The sequence below is a fragment of the Calypte anna genome, chromosome 18 (assembly GCF_003957555.1).
Source record: "Calypte anna isolate BGI_N300 chromosome 18, bCalAnn1_v1.p, whole genome shotgun sequence".
Taxonomy (NCBI): Eukaryota; Metazoa; Chordata; class Aves; order Apodiformes; family Trochilidae; genus Calypte; species Calypte anna.
Genome location: NC_044263.1, coordinates 3179201 through 3203275, shown reverse-complemented (window position 1 = coordinate 3203275; position 24075 = coordinate 3179201). Strand labels below are relative to the sequence as shown.

The following is a 24075-nucleotide window of genomic DNA, read 5'->3' as shown; positions in this document are numbered from 1 at the left end:
CATGGCACTGAGTGCCACATCGAGTCGCTTTTTAAATGTCTCCAGGGACGAAGAGTCCACCACCTCCCCAGGCAGCCCGTTCCAATGTCTGATCACCCTTTCCGTGAAAAAATCCTTTCTAATATCCAATCTGAACTTCCCCCAGCACAATTTAAGACCATGCCCTCTTGTCTTACTGAGAGTTGCCTGGGAAAAGAGACCGACCCCCGCCTGGCTCCAACCTCCTTTCAGGGAGTTGTAGAGAGTGATGAGGTCTCCCCTGAGCCTCCTCTTCTCCAGCCTCAACACCCCCAGCTCCCTCAGCCTCTCCTCATAGGATCTGTGTTCGAGTCCCTTCACCAGCTTGGTTGCCCTCCTTTGGACCTGCTCCAGCACCTCAATATCCTTCTTGAACTGAGGGGCCCAGAACTGGACACAGGACTCGAGGTGTGGCCTTACCAGGGCTGAGTACAGGGGCAGAATCACCTCCCTGGACCTGCTGGTGACGCTGTTTCTGATACATGCCAGGATGCCATTGGCCTTCTTGGCCACCTGGGCACCTGTAATACTAAGGGAGTAGGAAAGAGGTTGATATGCTTTGAACTGTATTTTTAATGATTTTATTTATTTCTATCTGACTATGGTTGGTTTGCAATAACAAACAAAAGCAACCCCCAAACAAAAACCTATCAGGTTTTAAAGGACCAGTGCTCTGGTTTCCAAATTGCTTGATGTTACAATATTTATTTTTTCAAATATTAGTTTGTAAAATTAATGCCTCTTCAGCCAATATCTTTTTTTCCTTGAAACCATTGCTTCTCTCTTACACTAAGGAAAGATTGATTGAAAAATTAAGTTTTGGGTTGTAAGACAGGATTTTCATGTGTGTTCTCTATCCCAAGGAACTTTTTTTGAGAACAAGCCTCTCTTTGGAGGTGAATCAAAAGAAATGGAAGAGGGGAATCAGGTGCTTTATAAAGTTTTCTTTAAGTTTTTGGGACTAACTTAGGAATTTTTTAATGGTCTTTTTCCCTCTAAGCTTCTGTGTTCTTTTTGCTTGAGGGATTTTGGGTGAGAAATAACAGCACAAAGTCTGAGGAACTGGGTTTGGAGTTTATCCAGAAAGTGTTCTTTGGAGCAAAGCCTGAAGGGAGAATCCTGGGCTTATTATCAAGAACTGGGAGGAGTCACTTTTTCCCAGATCAGATAGGGAAAATGAAATCTGGAGAACATAAATTCAGTTCCCATTGAGTTTCTGTTGTAAGAAGTCATGAGAAGTAGAAGTCATTTTGTAGGACAGGAGTACAAATGAAACTTTCTTTAGCTTCCCTCTGAGGTTCTGACTCTAGACTCCCACTTTATTAACTTTTAGAAATGGATTTTAAGTGATTTAGGTGCAAGCCCAGCCTGGAACATGAACAAGGGAATTATTGTGAATCTTAATTGCTGTTAAAAATTCACTATTTTTGCAAACAAATTACAATTTTGATAGACATTTTGGAATTGAAGCAAACCATGGTTAAACCTTTGCATTCAAGGTTTTAGTTAATCCAGAATTCCAGGCTGGATGTGGGGTGTCAGAATTCAGCCTCATGGGAGCTTTGGCTGGATTTTGGGTTTGGAGCTGTAGTTTTTGTTCAGCTTTATGTCTGTAGCTATAGAGTAATAAAATGGTTTGCAGGTTTTGATTAACATCTGCCTGCATTCAGATGCTGATAATGCTCAGATATTGGAAGGTTTAGTTGCTTGTTTAACCAGAAGGGAATGGTGCAGGGTAGAGTGTTATGATTAAGCTGTTATGTTAAGCTGGTAAAACTCATTTTTGTAATGGGCTCCTCTAGCTTTAAGGAAAAAAAAACCCTAATGAAATTACAGGGGATATTTCTTTTTTTTTAAGCCCAAATTACACCTGAGAAAGAAATCCCTTGTTCATTGTGGCTTACTTATATCACGACATTTTCAAAGTAATCACACCTGTCAGGTGTTTTTATGCCAGTGGTGAATAATAGCTCTGGGATACCTTTTTGATCTGACATCAAAATAAAATAAATTAATGGGTAAGCAGCAATGCAGTTTGAAATGCTGTCAGCCAATCTGTGAGTCACACACAGTCAAATGTTTGTAATAAAAGACAGTGCATGGTATAATAATGACTAATAACCATAATATTTTGCATTTCAATAGCACCTTTCATCCAAGAATCTCAAAGTGCTTTACAAACATAAAAATCACAATAAACTCATTAATCCTCACAGTATTCCTGTGAGATGTGGGTAAGTATTGCCCTCAGTGAAGATGGAGAAACAGGATCATAAGGAATCTGATTGAATGGTTGGGATGGATAGAGTAGAGCTTATCTTGCTCCTGCTATCTTCTTCTAGCTCTTAGGTCATCAGGTTGATCTAATAATTTCTCAAATAAAGCTTATCTGTTTATGTTGATAAGAAATCATATATTGGGAGAGCAATAGATGGTTCTTGTTCCAAGAATGGCTCAGGAGTCTCTTCTTTGCTTCAGCACCTAATCCAGCTCCTACCTGGAGTCCCCTTTCATCACAAAGTGATAGTTTGGCTTGGTTGTGGTGTCAAATGAAAAAACCATTCAGAATCCTGCAGTGCATTTGTACCTCTTTGCACTGCATTTTGTTCTTTTTGTCCAACCAGGACATTGTATTTTCACAAACTGAATTGATTTTATCCCTAATAATTGTTTCTCTCACTTTTTCTGGAGCTGAGCTGTAATTTTCAAATGTGGGTGGACACGTGGTATCCAAAGTCCAGTTGCTGCAATCAGGTTTTGCACTTAGATGTATAATTACACTTCTCCAAATACTTTTTTAATGATTTTGGAGTTGTAATATGGATGCAGGAAAAATGAATTGGAAATGAAAAGTAATAAATAGATAAACCTTTTTAAAATCTGATATTATTAAATCCTTTATTTAGAATTGAAATTTGTTTCAATAATCTATTTTTTTATTTGCTTTGGAAACAAAATAACTTTAATTCTAAGTAGTAATACTTGTACAATAGTTTCCTGTAGTTAAATCTTCCCCTTTAGACTCATAGTTCTTGATACAGTTGAAATTTTTGAGGAACACCCCATAGAGAAACCTTTTGACATCTTTATCCAGATCCTCAGTGGTTTAGTATCTATTTTTCTATATACCCCTGCACAGTTCTTTGTGCTGTGTTTTCTGGGGCATTATCTTTGTGTCTTCCCTGTTTCTCTTCCATTCAGCTAGACTGGCTGTAACATTTCATCACTTTTTAAGAAAAAACTCATCATTGATCTCATGGTACAGTGATTAAAATTATGTGTCATGGATAGATATTTGAAGTCCAGTGCTTTGCTGGCAATGTCCTGATGTTTCAGACTCCAGCCATCCTTTTTGGCACTGTTTTCTCATTCTTTTGTACAATGTATCATAACTATGGCCCTGCATGATAAAAAGATGAATATCCTGTTTGGTTCTTAGAACTCAGAAGACATGTATGTGGAAAACAAAGGGCAAGGTTTTATTAATGTCTTTTGAATTTATTTTTTTTTAAAGATGCTCTGGCTGCTGTTGGTGAAACGTGCAGACCACTGCAGCTCTCTCAGTACCAAGACTGAGCTATATTTGTATTTCACCTGAGGAAATATTTCTTTAAAATGAGTTTACTGATAGATGAGAATGAAATAGGCATTGATGTGAGGGCTGCAGAACTTAAACATATGGAGAATTCATAGATTTCCACTCATGAATTAATCCCTGGTAACTCTTTGTGTACATAGTATTGCACTGCAACAAGTAATGGAAAATAAATCCAGGACATTTTAGCATGTAATTCTGCAGAGTTGTGATGTTTTCCTTCCTGAAGGTTACGTTTAGTTAGCAAAAAGCAGAATAACATTTGAAATATTAGTCTGTCACTGTGTTCAAAGTGTATGGAGAATAAACCCACTCTTTCTTTTCTAGGGTATATTTCAGAAATCGCTGGGTGAAGACTGTCCACCCAGTTGTGCATCAATACTGTTTGATTTCAAGCACACATTCCACCTTTCAGATGCCACAGAAAGAAGACATTCTTAAGCAACGAGTAGTAGTTGTTACTTTAAATACATCACAGTATCTTTGTCAACTGGATCTTGAGCCAGGTAAGATGATTCTAGCAAGGAGTGTCTGTGCTTTAGAATTATCTTCCTCTTATCAGTGTCAGTTCCTTAATAAAAAAAAGGAAAATAAGCAGTGATTGTCTTAAAATGGTCTTATCTTTTATGAGCAAGTGGTTGTTACAAAGCTGTAAACTGCTGGTATTCAAATTAATATTTTGCTTTTTTTTTTTTCCTCTTATTAAAATAAAAAAAAGAAAGCAGTACTATCTATGATCCCATGTTTCTGAGATCCAAGAGGGAAAATTCTGTTTGATATTCTGACTTTGTATATTATGCTCATTAAGGTCATTACTCAGTGGAGCATGTAAGCATAAATACACATGGAGAGCTTTTTCCTTGTCTTGTGAATTGTTTAGCTTTGCAAACAACTCCCACACATACAAACCCATTCAATGTTAACATTATATTTCTAGGGTTGTTTTCTAAACTGAAATATGTTAGGCTGATTTCTTTCAGGGCAGAGGCTCCTGGGGGTTTGTTTTCTTGATCTCCAAATGAAATCCATCTGCTTTTTAGAAAAGGTGGAATTTCTGGACGGATGTTGTTAATATTTTTATAGCTGTGTTCAGGCATTTCTTGCAATACAGAAAACTAGTATGGAATTTATTGTAAATATTTTCAGCTCTTTAGATGGAAGTAGCTGCCTTGCTTGGCAGGGAGCTGTGTACAGTCATGCCATAGGAATGTGTGTGCAGCTTTATGAAATTGATGTTTTCCAAAGAAAATTGCTACATTTTTATGTATATAAACTTAATTGGATGGTACACTAAGTCCTCTACTACTTTTGTTTTTTTCCCTTAATATATATCAGTGTATAAAAACACTTCTATACCTATCCTGTATTTGCTTTTCATGAAATTCAAATCTACTCTGGCCCAGTTTTTCTGAAGTGCATGTTATCCAGTGCATAGATTGCCCAACAAACCTTTCATCATAAGGTTCAATTTAAATTTTCCTTCAACTTCTGTTCCTTTTTTCCCTCCCAACATTCCTTAAAGCCCCTAACCAGCAAAGTGCTCAGGTATGTGTTTAATTTTAATGGGAAATTTAATATATTAAATAATTAATAGTTCAAGTACAGGAGGAATTCCTTTTCATTGTCATTGTCCAATGCTCTTGAAGCCTCATGGTGATGAAAAGATGCTCAGATCTGAGAAATTACAGAGGGAGATCTGTCAAGAGACATTTCCCCTTGCATTAAGGAGAGCCCAGATAAAACACTTGCTTAACTTCATGTGTATCAGAAGAAAGAGGCAGGTCTGTGGGCTACTGCCCATAGTTGACCACTCTTGGTCATTTGATGAGGTTGAAAATTGTTTGTGGTTCCCAGTAGTTGCCAGAAATGAATTTGTATAAACTATACTCTTTTTTTTTTCTAATTTTGTTTACTATCAGAACACAGAACTTTTTCAGTGCAATTTCTTCTGTTGCTATCAGTGTTTATTTTATCATATTTCAAGTTTCATTTATTTGCTGATATCTCTGTTTTACAGGTTTTTTTACACACATTCTCTTAGATGAAGCTGCACAAGCTATGGAGTGTGAAACTATTATGCCTCTAGCATTAGCTAATAAGAACACAAGAATTGTCTTGGCAGGAGACCATATGCAGGTAGGAGCTATAGAATTCTTGAATATGAAGTGCCTACATAAAATATATGTATTTATTTATTTCTCTGCTCCAGATTTCTGTGGAACATGAATAACTCAATCTCTAATACAGACTCAGTGGGTTGTGCTAAGTGAGAATATCCTGAACAAGTTAAGAGATAATAGAGGAAACTAAACAGTGGTTTGTTACTGGGATGGACTGAAGAATTGCTTGGTTTAAAGAGTTGAGATGAGTCTGAAATGCTGATTATGCATGTCACTTTGCAGCCTGTAGGCATGATAGAACATGCTTGGAAGAGTCAAACTCGCTGTGTTGATTTAGGCCAGATTTATTTGTGTTTGTAGATTTGCCTTTAATTGTCTTGACATTTCACAGTAGCAGTAAAGTGGATCTTTGTTCTGGTGTGGTAATAAACTTAGTGTTGCCACCTATGATTTAGTGGCTACTAGATCATTTCAAGTCATGATCATAGTAATCCAAAGGACTGCAATAGTGCTTTTTAAATTCACATTTCAAAAGTGCTTTTTAAGAGATTGGGATTCTTGCCACTTCATGGCCAGCTGCAAGGGTAGAATCTTGACTTGGTCTGTGTGTCTCAGGCTGTGTGAGCACAGAGCTGTTCTATAGCTCAGGTTCTTACAGAAGCTACTGTATGAGGTATCCAGTATTTAAATTTATAAAGCTAATATTTATCTAAACTGAAACTCAGGCTTAGAGTCTGAGTCATGTGTAATCAGAATGACAAATAGATTGGCTCAATTCCAAAAATCTATAAGTTATGCTATTAAAAAATATCTTTTCATCATATTTGTTTCTGTTTTTCCTGCTGTAATAGATGGTGATTTTATTCTTAAACAAGCCCAATAGTAGTTTAATGTAATAGTAACTAGGCCATTTAGGGTTTAGTTTTTCTGGCAACCTTCTATTTAACTTAAAAAAATTATTACAGATTTCTACATTTTCTGGTCTTTAGTAGTTGAGGTAATGACTTTACTACAAAGTGCTTGGCAGAGTAATTGTGTAATGTCATTCAAAACCCAGTTTTGGCTTTGAGTTTATTTATTTATTTTTGTGAAAGAGCTCTCTGCTTTGAGTTACTCATCTGTGCAAGCCACAAAGAAAATGTTCAGATATCAAGGTTCTTCTCTTTATGTAGTTTCTGAATGTTGTGTTCTTCCTGTAAGAGCCCTCTGCCATTTCAGTGGCACAGCCACGGGGTTTGTCTTCCAAATAGGAATGTACACTAACAGTAAGGTTTCATGTCTGTTTTGCTGCAAAATATTTCTGTTGGGAGCATGAAATTCCACGTCCACATATTCAGTTACATTTTCTTTGTATGTGTGTGTCTATTACAGCTCAGTCCTTTTGTCTACAGTGAATTTGCCAGGGAAAGAAACCTCCACGTTTCACTGCTCGACCGGCTCTATGAGCACTACCCTGCAGAATTCCCATGCAGGATCTTGCTGTGTGAGAACTATCGCTCCCATGAAGCTATCATCAAGTAGGTGTGAACTTTTTCACTGTATCATGCTTTTCTTTGGCTGCTGGGAGTGAACCAAACTCTAAGCCAAGCACGACTGAATGAAGAGAGAAACGTTCTGAGTTTCTTTAAGGGAATCTTAAACGTTTCGGTGTTAATTCACAGATTAATTCTTTGTTACCAGGCTGAAGTTTGCTCTCCTAGAACAAAAACCATGGGTTGAGTTGGAGAGTTTCCTAACAGACCTCTCATTCAGGCTGGGAGGCTTTGGCTGCAAGGCATGCACACTAAGCAAAAGAAGAGCTAACTTCCCTCTCTTAACTGTTACACAGAATATTATTTAGAGTCTGCTTCAGAATTTTGTTGAACTGTTTCAGAATATTTCAGCTATCAGAATCTGTTGAACTGTTTTGTTGAACTGTTTCAGAGTTTTGGGGTGGGTTATCTTGGAATAACCTACAGATACACAGCCATGAACAGAAAAAAATAGGTCAAATGATGGGCATGTTTCTTTGCTGTTCCCTTCTTGTATTACTTCTTTCAAGACACATTAATCAGTGGGTTTGCATTTTTATGCAATGATAAACTAATGGCTGCTAGTCTAATGAGCTCATCCATGAGCTGTGCTAGAAAGAATAAGTGCAATCATGGGGAAAAATGCTAAAGTTTAAATTCTGGCTCAAATATGTACTGAGGAATTTTATGTTGTATCCAGTCACACTAATTAGCTGATCACTGTGTTCAAAGCAAAAGCAGAAATATTTAAGTGCTCTGGGGAATCAAAAGTGAGAATGTAACATATTTTGTTACATAGCTTGATCTGTCTTCATTTTATGGACTTTTTAGAATGAATGATCCTAAATTTCTTATGTATTTCTTGAAATTTTAAATTCAAAATGAGACAAAACTGAGAAAAGCTCACTTTAGTTTTTGATTAAAGATCAATTCCATGAAATTTGCCTCAGAAAGATAATGAAAGTTCACTTCAGCACTTGCAGTTCAGTGGGTATTTAGAAAGATCTCCTGTGTTGAACACCAAGGTAAGGACAGCAGAAATACCTCTTGGGCTTGTTGGCTCTCTGGTCAAAGTCCAGTGTGCCTCATTCCCTGGGAAGCATTGCTGTGTGGAGTGAAACCTGCTAAATACTCTGGTGGTGGTCCATTTAGAAGGTTGGTTCATGTCTACTTTTATTTTTTTTAATAATTTGTCCTGGCAAATGGGACCATGGCACTTAACAGAGTAAGTGTGGGAAGATGTTTCACGGTGCACTCATTAATCACACCTGCCCAGCTGAAGAGGAGAAAAGGAATTGAGGGAAGAACAAGCCATTAGTTCAGCCTGACTTTAGGATTGTAATTGGATAAAACACTCCTCGTAGAAGGGGTGTTTTATTCTTTAATAAGAAGTCATTGCTAAGAATGAATTTGCACAAGAAATTGTTAGTTTTGCTCACTGATGGCAGTAACTCCAGGTTCTTCAGGATGGTCCAGTGTAAACCAGTTCTGCTCAGCAGAGAACTGCAGTTGTCTGATGACCATTTGATGACAGACCAGTTTCTGTAGCTTTTCCAGGACCAGTTATTTACATCTTAAGCTACAGGAAGAACCCAGTGGGCTCACTGACTGCAGTCTCCTGCATTTGCTGTCTTCATGTCAGGCTGCAGTATTCTTACTGCATCCACAGAGCTATATCTCAAGACTGTTACGGTGGAGGTTGAGCATTCAAGAGCTGGAGTATACCAGAGTTAATAAGAATATTAGTTCTGGAGAACATGAAATTTGGAGGTTGAACAGTCAAGAGGCAGATTATACCAGAATTCACTGGCTGATGAAAGCCAGTGCATTAGTTTAGCTCTGCTGTGCATACAGCAGTATACATCACTTAAACTACCACCAATAGTAATCTGCAGCCTCTTCTTGCTGCCTTTTTGTCTTGTTCCATTCAATTTGCCTTCTTCCCTCTGGCTTTTCACCATGAAAGTAGTTCCTGCCTCATTTCTTTTTCAGTCAGCCAGCTCCTGCAATGCCTGCTGCCAGCAGAGGAATTGTTTTCTGGTTGTGTTTCTCTTGACTAGCAACATAGATAGGTCTGGAAGTGAAGTCACTGAAGAAAAGCTGGCTTGGAATGCTTGGCCTGCTTTGTGCTCAGTGTGCATGAAGTCTTTAGTAAATTTAATCTTTTAAATTCAACAACTATTAAGTGATGTAAGCAGGCTCATTGTCCAGCAAGCCCGGGGAATAACTATTCCCAGACACAAGTGTTCCTTTTCCCCAGTTTCAAGCCATCAACTTCTGAGTGAAACATGAGTGAGAATGTTAATAGCTCTGTCAAGCATTAGATTAGAAGAAAATACTGCCTTTGTAGAAAAACTGTTGGAAAAGCATATTTTTAGTTCCTTCTGCTCCATCTGTAGCATGGGAAGAACATTTCAGAGAAATCACTTAAAGATGATGAACATTAATCACTGGTTCTGTTTGCCTTATGAAGTATTTTGTGAATGCATATTTTATCAGTGAGATTTGCATATTTTATTAGTGAGCTCATATGTAGACTCCACATTTTATTCTCTTTTGCCTTGTTACAGTTACACATCTGAACTTTTCTATGAAGGCAAATTGATGGCAAGTGGAAAGCAGCCAGCACACAAAGATTTCTACCCTTTGACTTTCTTCACAGCACGTGGAGAAGATGTGCAGGAAAAAAACAGTACAGCTTTTTACAATAATGCAGAGGTAACTCTTCTTTGACTTTATTCTTGATTGTTTCCTAAAAGCTCTTCTCCCCCCCAAACTTGTTGGGTTGTGCTCAGTGTTGATGAAAGACAAATTGTCCTCTACTAGGAGAGAGAAACACAGAGTTTGCTAAACATCAATTAGTGAACATTGCAACTGTAGTAAAAATCTCCACTAATTTATCTTCTTTTTTTCTTTGCAAAGTGCAAGCTGCATATAGTTCTCTCAGGCTCATTTTTCACAGTGTCTTTCCTGATAATTTCTGTGACATTCTGATGGATGTATCTTAGCAACTAAGAGTAACTGCAATTTGAAGTAAAACTTAGATTTCTTTGACTGTTGTAGAAATGTTCCCACTCAGATAAGAGTCCTCTGGAGTAACATTTCATATTTGCTTTAAAATGTTTAGGATCAGTGTTTAATTGATCATGTGCAGATAAGATTTCTTTTTTTTCAGTAAGAAATTATTCTCAGGATGTTTGTTGCCCACAGATTGATTTGTATTCTTCAAAAACTACTTTAATTCTCATTCCTTCCCTTGAATTAAAAATACCCCAAACTCACTAACCCAAATTAAAACCAAACATCACCTCCAGCCCCAGCTTGGGATAGTTAAGGAGGGTTTGACCCAAGCCCTTTTTTTTCACCAAAAAATGTCTTAATAAATGTCCTTGACATCTGAAGAAAGACAAAGAAATATCACTGACTTTCTTAAACATACAAGGGATTTTAGGAGAAGCTGGGTTGCAGTTTAGCAGCAGTGTTTGTTAGGTTGGCCATGGTGAAGTCCATCTGATGCACAATTTTTAACCTTTTTGTTGTTATTACGCTGCACTTGTTCTGCATTCTTTGATGTATCAAAATATCTGCTTAAATAAGAAGCTCCAATGACTTCTGGACATTGCACTGATAAAAAACTGAAGGCACCTGACTACTCTCATTAATCTCCTTGGATTGCTTTGCCATTTAAAAAAAGTTGTAAAAAACCTAAAAATATCTTCAGTGACCAAGGAAGTGTCACAAACTTGTGTGTCATGAATAGCTAAAGGCAGCAGTGAAGGACAACAGCTGCTTCACCACCACCATGAAAAAGTGCTTTAAAGAGCTGGATAACTATTTACTGAATAACATATTGACATTTAGGAAATGACATATTGAATGTAAATGTTAAAAAGCCCAAACAAACTTAGAAACCCTTCTGTGAAGTTTATTCAGAAATGCCTTCTACAGTGCAGCATCTTTATTCAGAGTGTTGAAGCAGAAGCTGCTCTGGCTGCTGCACTTTGAGCCTATGTCCTGACAGGACATTCTGGTTTTATTGCTCTTTAGTCTTCTCAGATAGTGAGAACACACTTGGCAGTATTTCATAGATTATTCCTCAACTGCTACTTCAACTCTAAAACTCCTGATGGTATCCTTTGGACTGGGAAGTGATCACGCTGTGGTATGCAGCCTCTCAGTCTGGAGTTACCAAACTCCAATATCATATACATAGAATCCAGAATAAAACAAACAAAAAAAATCATTATTAAGACAGTGTGTTTACTTATGGAGATTATTTAAAGTGTGATAACAAAGATCTGCTGCTCTTGATGTTGTCATTAGAATGTAAGCATGAAAATCAACTTACTTGTACCATTCCCAGCTTGTATTTGGAAGGTGACTTTTTTGTGGGCAAACTTCTACCTCAAGAATAAAAAAGGTATTGCATAGTAAAGACCTTGTTTTACATTATTTTAGAATACAGCAGTATTATTGCTTGTTCAGTAAGGCTGTGTAATACCATGACATGTAAATGCTTCAGAACTTTACAATTCAAATTCTCTTTCCATATCAAAGAATGATCTTCAACGGAGCAAACTTTTTAAAATTCTGATTTTCTTTCCAGGTGTTTGAAGTAGTAGAGCGTGTTGAAGAATTAAGAAGAAAATGGCCTGTTGCCTGGGGGAAGTTGGATGATGGCAGCATAGGTGTTGTAACACCTTATGCTGATCAGGTGTTCAGAATTCGGGCTGAACTTCGGAAAAAAAGACTGTCTGATGTCAGTGTGGAGAGAGTGCTAAATGTTCAGGGTAAGTAATAGTTAGATGTCTCAAAGATGTACTAAGGAAGTAAAAAATGTCACTGCTGAAGTTAAGTAAGGCTTACTGAAATAATCAGAACAAAAGCAGAGCTGTGCTGTAGCCCACAAAAAATGATGTATCAAATTGAAACTGGCAAGGATGCCATTAGATGTGATTCCAGCACTGAATACCAAGGCTATAAACTCATCAAAATTAAGTTCAAGCTTGCTTAAAAAGAAATTGAGTGAGTGAGAATGTGCTAACTGATGTATTTTATTGTAAGAGGAAAAGCAGAGTTTCAAATAAAAACAGAACAAGGCTTTAACCTCAGGATGTTTCACTGATATTTGCATTTGTAGAATAGACTGTAAAGAGGGGTCCCAAATTCATATCTTGGGATCACATTGATAATAAAAATTTTGTGTAGGCATAGCCTGTTGCTAGGTTGCTCTTGTAGTCAGTAATAAACAAAGGAAGATAATAAAGGAATTGAGTGACAGTGAGTGGTATGTTCTGTTTTTACATGGTAGATATTTGTGTATTTGAGAAATTTAAGAATATGAAACAATGTCCAGCACTTTGTTCTTCTGAATGTTGAATAAATAAATACTGGATGTGTGATTGACAACGTTGTGAAGTTGCTTAAGTATTTCAGAAAGTTCTGGAATGAGTAATACCAAGATGAAAAATAAGTTTTTTAAAAAGGAAATATTCTTGTAATAGAATATGCTATTTATAGTGCATCTTTTAAAATTTTTAAAACTTATTATTCTTGCATAAAGCTCTCCATGTGAAGAGTAGCTATCAGTTCTTCAGAATATCTAGGTGTGAAATCTGACTGGCAAGTAAAGTGGTCTGAATGTGTTACTAGCAGAAATAGCTCCAATTATCTCAGACATTTGGCTTTTTTGTTTCATTTCAGGAAAGCAGTTCAGAGTTTTGTTTCTCAGCACAGTACGAACACGGCATACATGCAAACATAAGCAAACACCAATTAAGAGGAAAGAGCAGTTACTGGAGGATTCAACAGAAGACTTGGATTATGGTTTTCTGTCTAATTACAAACTTCTCAACACTGCCATTACAAGAGCACAATCCCTGGTAGCTGTGGTGGGAGATCCCATTGCTTTATGTTCCATTGGAAGATGCAGGTACTTTATCTGAGTTCCTTAGTTAATTAGGGATAAGGATAATAGAAAATGTATTTATCTCTGACTAATGGGTTGTGTAAAATGGCAGATGTTCTTCCACTGGTTATTCTGGCTGGTTTTGTTGGGGTTTTTGTTTCATTTTGGTTTTTCCTTCTTATCCAGAGTCACAGTGTCACCATGTGTAACAACTTGCAGAGATAAAATGTGAGGTATCTACCAGTAGTCCTTAATAACTGTCTCTTTATGTATTAACAGTTGCATTTATTGTTCTAGACAGAAATATTAAAGATCCTTTATTTTTAGTGTTTTTTTATATAACTTAAAATTTTATATGTATAATATATAAATAATACATAGAATAATATATAATTTATGTATTTTTAGAATTGGGATGCAAAGTATTTTGAAGTTTAACATTACATGGGTCATATGAAGGTAGAAGACTTGAAAACCAGTATTTTTATATTTCTTCACAATACTGTGAAAAACTCATTAAGATTTGAGTCAGTTTGCTTTTTATAGGCTTAAATGAAGAAATGTGGAAAATTCTAAGAGATGTAAACACTGATGTTAAGGGTCCCAGGCTCTTGTTCTTCAAAGGTTTCTTTTTCAATGAAAGAGCTGAAATGTTGAGATGATCAGAGATAAACCCTGAGGCTTATTTCTTGAAGAGAGGAAACTCTGCACTGACTGTATTATTATAATCTAGCTAAAAATATGTATTAGTCACTTCTTTCTACATTGTATTCTACTTTCCTGAGCACTCTTCTCCTACTGTGTTGAAAATGGATGTGGTTTTCAAAGTTTAGCATTGAAAAACCCAAAAGGAAACCAAACCTTTGTTTACTGCATTTGTGAAGTTTATCCTGAATGTGACCAATTAGCTGCTGGTGATAGGACAAGAATATTCACACAGTCATCTCTCTAAACTGCTAGCAACACCTTATTAAAGGAAAAATAATTTTTTTACCTGCTTGTTATTTTAGATGTGATCAGGTTTGTGTCACTGACTGATGAGAAGGAGTTCTGTGCCTCCTGATCTACAAGTGATGGGTGTCTGGTACAGGCTCTGGTTCAGCACCTTCCACTGCAGAGATAGATGACTTGGCTGTAGTTGGTGCTGACTGAGATTTCTCCTATTGCTTGCTCAAAAATTACTCTTTAGTTCATAAATTTTGCCTTTCTGTCCCACATTGAGGGTCAGGGTATGTGGTGTTACCTTCTAGAGTTAGCTAATCCCTAGACTGATGCTCTAACCATCTGCCTAAATACAGCTCTTGTTGGAGAATGACCAAGTTCCTTTTTCTCTCAAATCCCATAGAATAAGAGAATCTCTTGAATGTTCATATAAGCCCCAAGTGTTGAGGCTTGAAACTAGGTACTGAAATGGACCCAGTTTTGAATTGAAGGGGGCTCAGCAGTTTCTTCAAGTGTGGTTCCTTCAAAATATCTGAAATAGGGCATGCAAAAACTTAACAAAAACAAAAATCTAGGCTTATCAGCATGGTGTGTAACAGCTTTGGCATTTAGGAATGGAGTTTACCTTTTGGAAACCAACAGCTCTCCCTGTATACAGAGCTGTTGAAAATGATAAACCAAAAAGATAATTAAGAAACAAGGAGCACTGGAGCTTTTATTGAGCTGTATCCCCAGCTCTCCCTTTAACACACCCGTTGTCTTGTTTCACTGAATAATTGAACACTGCCTCTTTGAAAAGAGTGCTGGAGGGGCTGAGGCACACTGCTGGAAGATGGTGCTTTTTTAGTACAGCAGGAGTTGGGAGAAGTCTGAAAGAAGTGACATTTCGTTAGGAAAAACAGCCCTCAAAAAAAAGTTTAGAGAGTACTTGAGTTTTATAAATATTCTAATACCTGTCAGAATGAGTCAGGACTCTGTAACCAAAGTTGTATGAAGTGTGCCCAGGGTAATGATTGCATTGCTGTGTGCTCCAATTGGAGGAGACAGGGCTGTTTTGGCAGACACTCCCTTTCAACTGCAGAGCACACTGTAAGACAGAGACAGCAGTATTTTATTCTCTGTTCTTACACCCCAGTACAAGTGTTCCCTGTGTAGAGAGACTGCTTGGGGCATTTTCAGCAAAAGTGGATGGATCTCAGTGGATTTGTGGTGCTTGGCAGTAGGTTTGGTGACTGAATCGATTCATCAGAGGGAGTCCCATCATTAAAGCCTCCCCATGAAGTGTTTCATTTTGGTTTTTAATCCTCACTTAAAACCTTGCCAGATACATTTGCCTGACAGCAAAATGCAGGAAAAAAAGCCATCTTGCAGCCTGAATTTTAAAAGAGCATTTCTTGCCTATATAAGATAACAAGAGAAGATGGGATTTCATGGAAAAATATTTTCAGTTCTTAAAATACATCATTAACATTATTCTTGCAAGAAAAACATCTGTTTATTTCCTCTGAGGTCAGCTACCCAGCCAAATATTACACTGCTGTTAAAATTACTATTCAGCAATCTCTCTTTTTACAGATTTTGGGGAGACAACACAGAAATAATGGCACTTGCTTATAAGCCAGTCCTTATAACTGAAGGGTTAACTATGATGAGTTGTAGTGAAGCACACCTTACAATCATTGTCTTTTTAATCCTCTTTTTCAATAACTTTTTTTTTTTTTTAAAGAGAGTAGCTCAATCAGTGTTGTTTTGTTTGTTTGTAAATTACATCTTGAGATCATATTTATTTAAACCTCTTAAATGTAAGTAACTTCAGCTAAAAAGTTCCTTTGAGGTTAAAAAAAAAAATCATCATAAACTGTAGAATTTTTGTATGGATCCTGCTGTGGATGTTAAAAATATAAAGACTTCTTATAAGCAACAGAAAGGCATGAAAAGCAGAAGATGGTTAGGGATGTTTTATTACAGCATTTAAATGTAATCCACCCTCTAGAAAGTTGGACACAGAATTTTCATAGAGAAATCATGTGCCATCAGATAGTTCTTTCTGGCTTCAAGTTTTCTTTTATTATGACACTGGAATGGAATGATCTGCCTAAATTAATAAAATCCTTTTTGCATCCTATGGGACCAAGAATCTGTTTTATCCCAGTGATTCTGAGCTTTAATACATTCCATAAATCACATCCAGAATTTAAGCAGAGTTTGCTGTATTTGTCTTATAGGAAAAAAAACCAAAACAACCTCAAGTTAGACCTGGCCATGACTTTACTGTTAAGTGTGGTTCACACCCAGTGCTGTGACCTGATATGTGTGGACAGAGCCCCAGGTCTTTACATGACTGGGGAGCTTTGCATTATGCTGTGGGGTTCAGATTCATGGATCAGGTTGCAGGCTGGATGGCTTGGTGTGTAAAATGAGCATTCAGGAAAAATAAGAATGCCAGCGAGTTACATTAAATCTGTTTTAATTTCAACAACTGCCATCACATCTTCCTCCTTTTTATTGTTTCCATAGGAAATTTTGGGAAAGGTTTATTGCCCTGTGTCATGAGAATGAAAGTCTCCACGGTATCACGTTTGAACAGATCAAAGCTCAGTTGGAAGCTTTGGAGTTAAAGAAAACTTATGTGTTGAACCCACTGGCTCCTGAGTTTATCCCCCGAGCTCTTCGGCATCAGCATTCAGCAAATGCCACCAAACAGCAGCAGTCACCACCAAAGGTAAAGCTTTACTCATCATGAATTTTGTCAGAAAGAGAGTCTAGAGATCCCTTTTGAGAAATTCCATGAAATGCTTAAGGAACAAATTGTTGTTTTAAAATAGCACCAATGCAATCAGATACAAACCACAAATCCCAGCGGGATCCTCAGCATTTTCAAGAAAAAGCTCTGGACTTGTATTATAACACAATATTGAACATACTCAGCATGGTTTTCTTACTAAAATATACACCTTGGGTCACTCTGGTGTGTTCATTGACTTTATTGCAATGACCCTGATGAACTTGAGCCATGGATCTTGGCCTTGGTATTCAGGTAATACAAATTAAACCCTCTGGACAAGAACCAGTCCACCCTCCAGGCAGTTTGTGCTCTTTATTCTAGGAAACAACAGGTCAATATAGGCAGTGTCAGGGAGTATAAGGAAACAAAATAATAGCTACAAGTGATTTGGTGTGCTCTAAAAAAACCACATTTTAAAATTCAGGGACTTATGTAAGATGGTTCTTTGATTTAATTAAAATAAGTTGTAACCAGTATATTGCCTTGGTTAGCTTACTAACCAAGGCCAGATTTCATCAGCAGAGATGAAATTACCACTCAGTGGTAATATTATCAGCTGCTTTTATAAAAGCAGGTAAAGGACTGATGAAAATATGTAGCTTCCTTAGAATGATAAAGAATAACATTAAATTTTGGAGCTTTTATGGGGGGTGACATGTAGTAATGAATTGTATTTCAATAGTTTTTGTAGTTTATTTCAAACATTTGAGTTATAACTTAATATAATTGTGTTTAGAGATGCACCTAAATTGCAGTTTGTCAGCCTTGTGAGGAAGAAATGTCCATATTTTCCATAGTTTTGCATTTTTGTTGCAGGCTGTATTGGTTAAATGAAGTTTTTACCACAGGTTTTTTTGACTTTAACAGTACAAAAAGGAAAGCTTTCCCTTTGGCAGTCCTTCCCAAAAGAGGGTTTGTAAGTGAGAACATTTGGTTTCTTCATCAAGATGCATTAGATTCTGAAACAAACACCAGATTGCTGAAGCATCTAGTCATGTGTCAAAACACAAGACTTCTAGAAAACTAGAAATGAAAAAAATTGTTGTCTTGAAGAAGTCATTGCTGCACTCTGATTTGTCACACTACAGCTTTGAGTGCATTTTCATTAATAATAGAAGATTATTAAAGGAATACATTTTAATATTTTGTTGTCTAAAATGAAACAAAAGTATATTAAACTGCAAGTATAGTAAATTAAAAAGAAAAGTGGGTTGGGTGAGGGTAGTGAGAGTGTTGTGAATAGGCTGTTCTGTTTATTTTTTTCCAGTTTGTTAGTAAACTGCTGTAGAAATCAGAAGAAACATTTTCAAACTGCCAGGACTGTATTTTCAGCTTAAGATCTGCAATATTTTAACAACCTATATTGTAATTATTCTAAAGTCTCTTCCCTCTGAATAGAATTAGCAGCTAGCATGTGCAGTAACAGAACTAAAGCAAGCAGGTAATACACAGAGAAAATGGCTGTAATAAGTGATAAATGTCCCTTTGCCCACGTTTTAAAAGCAGATGGTTATCTTTGCTTATTCTTGACCTCCTAAGTACAATATTTAATATTACAAGGTGAAAGATTACAAATGTAGTGCTAGTGTATTTTGTAGCAAAAAAGCCCTGAGAACAGCCTCTGTTGTGTGGAGACTTTCTGCACATCCTTTTCCACTTGTGGTGAAAAGTGATTTTGTAAAAATGACACCTTCTTATTCAGCAGAATTGCTCTTGGATTTGTGTAAGGACATTAAAAACCTCTTTGCTGTTTATTTTTATTATAGGTGATGATGTGGAAATGGGCAGTTTTCAGAACTCAGGGCTTCCTGCAGGGTAGTCAGTGTGCAGGGAATTAGGGACTGAATTTTACAGCTCTGCCCACCTCCCTATCACTCCTTGTGCTCCAGTTTTTCAGCCTGGATTCAGGCACTTAATCCTCATCCTAGGTTAAGTCAGTAATAAACTATTACAAGATCATTAATCCATCAAAACTATTAAAAAGACAAAGGAAGGCCAGCACCACCCTTCCCCAACTTACAGGTGGCCCCAGTTGACTTATATTCACCAAACTGATAGAGGTACATGCTGTTGAATGGGACAGCTTTTCTTAATAATTGATGTAATTATTTGCTATTTCAGTTTTTAAAATATGGAGCCTGTTAAGTACAAGTCTGGTTGGTAGAACAGAGATTTGTTACAGTTTGATGCTAACTGACAGCATAGCAGGTACAGAAATACCTTGGCCTAACCTTGGGGGATTAAGGCATTTAGCTCCTCTCCTTTTTTTAAATTGAATCTTTCTCTTTTTAGTGAATAAACAGTTTTCTTTTGTTAAAGTACCCCAATGAAAAGCAATAACTGTTTTATTTTTCCACAACTCTTTTTTAAAACAAGAGAAGAATTCAGAGACCAGTTCTTTAATCTGGTTTATGCATGAGTCAACATTGTCAAACAACCTGTCTTTCTACCCTGACTAATTTGCTCAGACTGCTGGAAAACTGCCCAGACTTCTCTCGTGGGCTGAAAAAGTTTTGCAAAGAGTTTCTAGATTTGTTTTCAATTTGTGAATGTACTTAGGTCCAGATTAAAGAAGTTATTCTTATCCTGCAAGAGACTTAAGAGCATGCTGGCATATTTGAATATGTGCTCACAGTTTATGAATATTAACTAATTAGTTGATGCTGTAAACAGCAGCTGAAACCAGGAGAAAAAACTGGATCATGGTTCCACTAAGGGATATCATGGAATAGAAATACTGAGGGTTAGGTTAATACTTGGTGCTTCTTCTAAAAGAAGTGAGACAACAGGAAATAAAATGGTGAGAAAGGAAGCTCAAGGTAGCTTTCTGTAACTCTCCTGGCATCCAAAACAGATCTTGGGAGAGAGTATCCCCAGAGGGACTGGTAATGACCCACTGGTTAATTAAATAAATGGTATTTAATGCCCAGCTGCATGAATTCCTAGTCATGTGGTGGAACTGGACAGCTGAAAATAGGAATAAAATGCTGGGCTAACTTCTTACCAAGTCTGTTTTGTATTTAATCATAAAGTTCAGTTGAAATAAAAAGCTTTTGGTTTCCATAATAATTCAAAGCATCACTATGATTTTTTTTCCCTTTTAAAGGGCAAGGTCCATCATCATAACCAGAATGACCATTTCCCACCTGATGGAATTGGTAAGTGTCTCTGCTGTTCCTGCAGGAATTTCTCTGAGCTCACACTGATTTGGCTTCAGTGAAGTTGATAGTAATTTGACATAAATTGAGTGTCTGCTCTGTGCTCACTTAGCCATTTGCTTCTTGGGTGCACTTGGGAAATGGATTATTGACAGTAAATTGGACAGGAGGTGTTTTTGAGGGTATCCCTTGGTAGGTGTTGTGCACACTGGCTTTAGAGCATTAGCCCAGCATTGCTGTTGGCCTCTTAAAAATGAAGGCTTTGAAATTCATGATGGAAAATTCTGTAGCAGTGTATTAGCTCTGTAAGAATCAGGACATTGTATTACATGCATGGTTTGTGCTGTTGTGCTGTCATATATCCAGATATCACTGATCAAACTTTTGCAAGATAGCATACAACATCTTATTAATTTTGTTATTAATCTGAAAAAGCATTAATTTAAAGCTTGTCTTCCCTGCTGAAGAAAGGAGCACGAGTCTAATTTTTGATGCAGTGTTTAACAGCTCCTGTGACTGTCAGCTTATTTAATTGGTTTGGGACATTCTTTCATTAATGCATTACCAGCTTCTTGTTTCTCTCTATCTCATCATATTTTCTGCCTCTTCAAATTTTTGAAATGGGATACATTATTTGATTAATGCTTTCTCTCAGTGTATCCAACCTATGCTGTTAGAGTTGCACACATAATTTATGAAGATAGGTGCTATTAAGATGAGAAAAGAGTCTTCATATTTCTTATGTGTATGTATTTTTTTGGTTTTTTGTATCTATATATCTATTTTTTTTCTTTTCTTTCTTTTCAGTTCAGCCCAATCCTTCTGTTCTAATTGGAAATCCAATCCGAGCATATACTCCTCCCCCTCCTCCTCTGGGACCTCACCCCAATCTGGGGAAATCTCCAAGTCCTGTTCAAAGGATAGATCCACACACTGGGACAAGTATTCTATATGTACCTGCTGTCTATGGAGGAAACATGGTCATGTCTGTGCCTTTGCCTGTAAGAATTAAATTTGTTTTTTTTAAATTTGTTTTCCCTCCTCCCCCCCTCTTTTCCCCTTCAATTATTGCTTGTCCAAAATTGATTTACCAAATCAGTTATTGGATATTTTGCAAGCTTTTTCAGTGCTTGGTTTCAGCTCTGTGGGCTTAGCTGGCTGGAGGAGTGGCTGTGCAGAGGACCACTGGAAAATGAGGACTTAAAACCATTGCTCCCACAAGTAACTCCAGGCAGCCTAAAAGCAATTTCGTGTTCATGTAATTTGGTGTATTTTCTCAGCTCCAGGTTTAGGCACACCAGTGGGATCTGTCTCATCTGACTTGAGATACCTGCATCTGAGTTAACTCTGGAGTCCAGTTCTTAATCATTGGAGAGACACAGACCATTCAGCCCAAGCTTATTTCTCTTTATTTACTTCATAGAGTTTAAATTACCAGCTTTGGATGTCTGCAGTGCAAGGTGTCTGAAGTGAAGTGATAAGAAAAAAAATAAGCATTATGGGATGTTTTCTCCTTCCAGAACCTGATAGCAAACCAGTTTCCTCTCCAATCCTTTTCCTTAATGACATTTGAGAACACAATGAAGATCCCTAATCGGGTCTTTTAGGCAACATTTCTGTGTGGAGCTTTGCATTACAAATGAAACTTGCTCACCAAAGCTGACTGAATTAAAGAAGCAGTCTCTGCCTTTTTTTTTAACCTCCACACCTGCATATCCCAGGAGGAGAATGGGGAGGAAAGTGCAAAAGCTCAAAAGTGGTATTTTGGAGTCACATGTGAGTTTTATACACAACTGAAGACATGCAGGACATGGGACCCACATATGCAGAGATGTGTTTAACTCCATTAGTAAACATTGCCATTTAGTTAAATTGTTTTTTAATAATTTTTAAGTCCTCTACTGCAATTCAGGTTATCTCTATAGGGGACTTGCTGCAGAAACTCCAGTTTCAGCTGCGTGTCTCAGATCAGCTGGCAGCTATACATTGGTTTTCTTAGCTAGGTCAAGAAATTTTCCTTTTTCCCATCTTACTGCATTTGATGGATAAATTTAAATGCAATGAGAAGGCTAGCAGCTGTATCTTTTTCATGCTTGCTCACGTTTTATTAATATCAAACCAAGATAATTTTAAAAGTTATATCTTATTGTTTCAAGGTTAATATATTTTATGGATTTCCAATCAAAAGAAATATATGAAAAATAACTATTTTGAGCTCACATTCCCTGAAGATGGAATCTTTAAATAATTAAGTGCAAAGACTGAGGTACTAATGAGACATCTGCTTTTGAAAAGAAGCTTGTTGGAGATGATTTGAAACTGTACAGATGCAGTAATAGCCTAAAGCTGAAGTTCAAAGTGCACATTTCAAGGGCAAATACTAATTTAAAAACTGAATTGCATGAAAGTCTCTACCCTTAAAACAAGTAGGGAGTGAAGTAAGATATCTTTGTGCTCACATAAGATGAAGTGATCTCTTTTATTTGTTTAAGGCAGTTCCCATATCCAAGGTAAAACATCAGGAGGTTGTCTGCTGTCATCAGTAAAGGATGCTTTGTCAGCCTGGATGTTGATGATTATTTCCCCTGCACACTGCTCTGATTTATACATTTTCCTCCTTACAATAAATTCCCTACAGGGCAAGATTGGGCTAATTTGATCAAGAGCTGGTTTCCTTGAAATTAAAATTTTAAATGTTGTAAAAATCCTGACTTCTTTACGTGCTTTCAGGAGGTGGATTTTAACTTCATATATTTAGCAAGATGATCTGCAACACGTGTCATGTAGCATAGAGCCTTTGGAGTGGCCCTGTCATTCTTAACCTGTGGATAATCTCTTGGTTCCACCTCTAGTCCTCTTACCTTCACTCAGTGTTTTGGGGGTGCAGAGGTACAGTATGCCCCCTCATTCTGGGTTTCAGGATTACAGCACTGGGTGGCAAAAGGCCCATAAAGGTTTCCTCATTTAGCAGCTTCTCTCTCTGGTTCCCCACTGAGACACAGCCTGACTTCTCTTATCTACCAGGAGAGAGGGCTGCTTGTTTTCTTGAGCTTCACCCACTCCCAGTTATTGAGAGAAGAGATTAATATAACCTTGATTAAAATACAATTTGTTCATCAGTCTTTTCTCTCCGGATTTTGAAACCACAGAAAGAAGAATGGGTTTTAATACAATTTTGGGTTTTGCCCAGGGTTCTCCTATAAAATCTTTGCCCCTTACTGCTGCCTGCCTGTAGCACTCTCCCTATACCTCCTGTAGTTGTGCGTTGGTGTTGTCAGCTCAGCTGATGGAAAACTGCTTCTTACTGATGGGGTGTCACTCCGTTTGTCACTTCCTTTAAGGTACTTCAACAGATTGCATCTTTTTAAAAACTTTTTCAATGTATCTCTTTTATTTTTTATTTTTTTTTTTTAAATCATGTAGGTACCATGGACGGGGTATCAGGGTAGGTTTGCAGTTGACCCTCGAATCATTACTCACCAAGCAGCTATGGCATATAATATGAACCTGTTACAGGCACATGGGCGTGGGTCTCCTATACCTTATGGCCTGGGACATCACTCACCAGTTAGCATAGGACAGCAGCAGCAGCTTCAGCATCAAGACAAGGAGCAACATGAACAAAGTCGAAATGGTTAGTTGTTAAAACTGCCTTGCAAATGAGCTTTGTTGGGAGGGAGTTTGGGCTTTAAATAGGGTATTGTGAACAGGATTGTGTCCCTGTGCCTGCAGGGTGGTTGGAACTGGGGAGTCTTTAAGGTCCCTTCCAACCCAAACCGTTCTGTGATTGTCTGATCTGCAAAGTTGGGGAAATAACCTGTGATTTGCCATTAGAAATAAGGATAACTATTGTGAGATTCAAAGGAGGAAGTAATCAAAGCTATGAGGGGTGTTTGCTGAGGGTGTACTTGGTCTCTGTTCTGCAGTCCAATGGTAACTGATATTTGCAATTAAGTTGGAAGAACTACGTAGTGATGATTAATGAACAAAGTGCAGAGATCAAAGGAAAAGTGGTATTTGGGTAAATTATGTTAAATG

The 24075-nt window shown here is 37.3% G+C and overlaps 1 protein-coding gene across 3 annotated transcripts in view; it reads left to right on the top strand.

Annotated features, from left to right (window-relative positions):
* Positions 1-24075, top strand: part of HELZ (helicase with zinc finger) — an 83517-nt gene that overhangs the window by 47240 nt on the left and 12202 nt on the right. For all 3 annotated transcript variants that reach the window (XM_030461888.1, XM_008494530.2, XM_030461889.1), the window contains exons 16-25: positions 3941-4119; positions 5631-5749; positions 7105-7250; positions 9815-9962; positions 11851-12034; positions 12948-13176; positions 16612-16816; positions 19986-20037; positions 20845-21038; positions 23461-23671. In XM_030461888.1, coding sequence (XP_030317748.1) covers positions 3941-4119; positions 5631-5749; positions 7105-7250; positions 9815-9962; positions 11851-12034; positions 12948-13176; positions 16612-16816; positions 19986-20037; positions 20845-21038; positions 23461-23671 — 1667 coding nt within the window. The remainder of the gene's footprint in view (positions 1-3940; positions 4120-5630; positions 5750-7104; positions 7251-9814; positions 9963-11850; positions 12035-12947; positions 13177-16611; positions 16817-19985; positions 20038-20844; positions 21039-23460; positions 23672-24075) is intronic.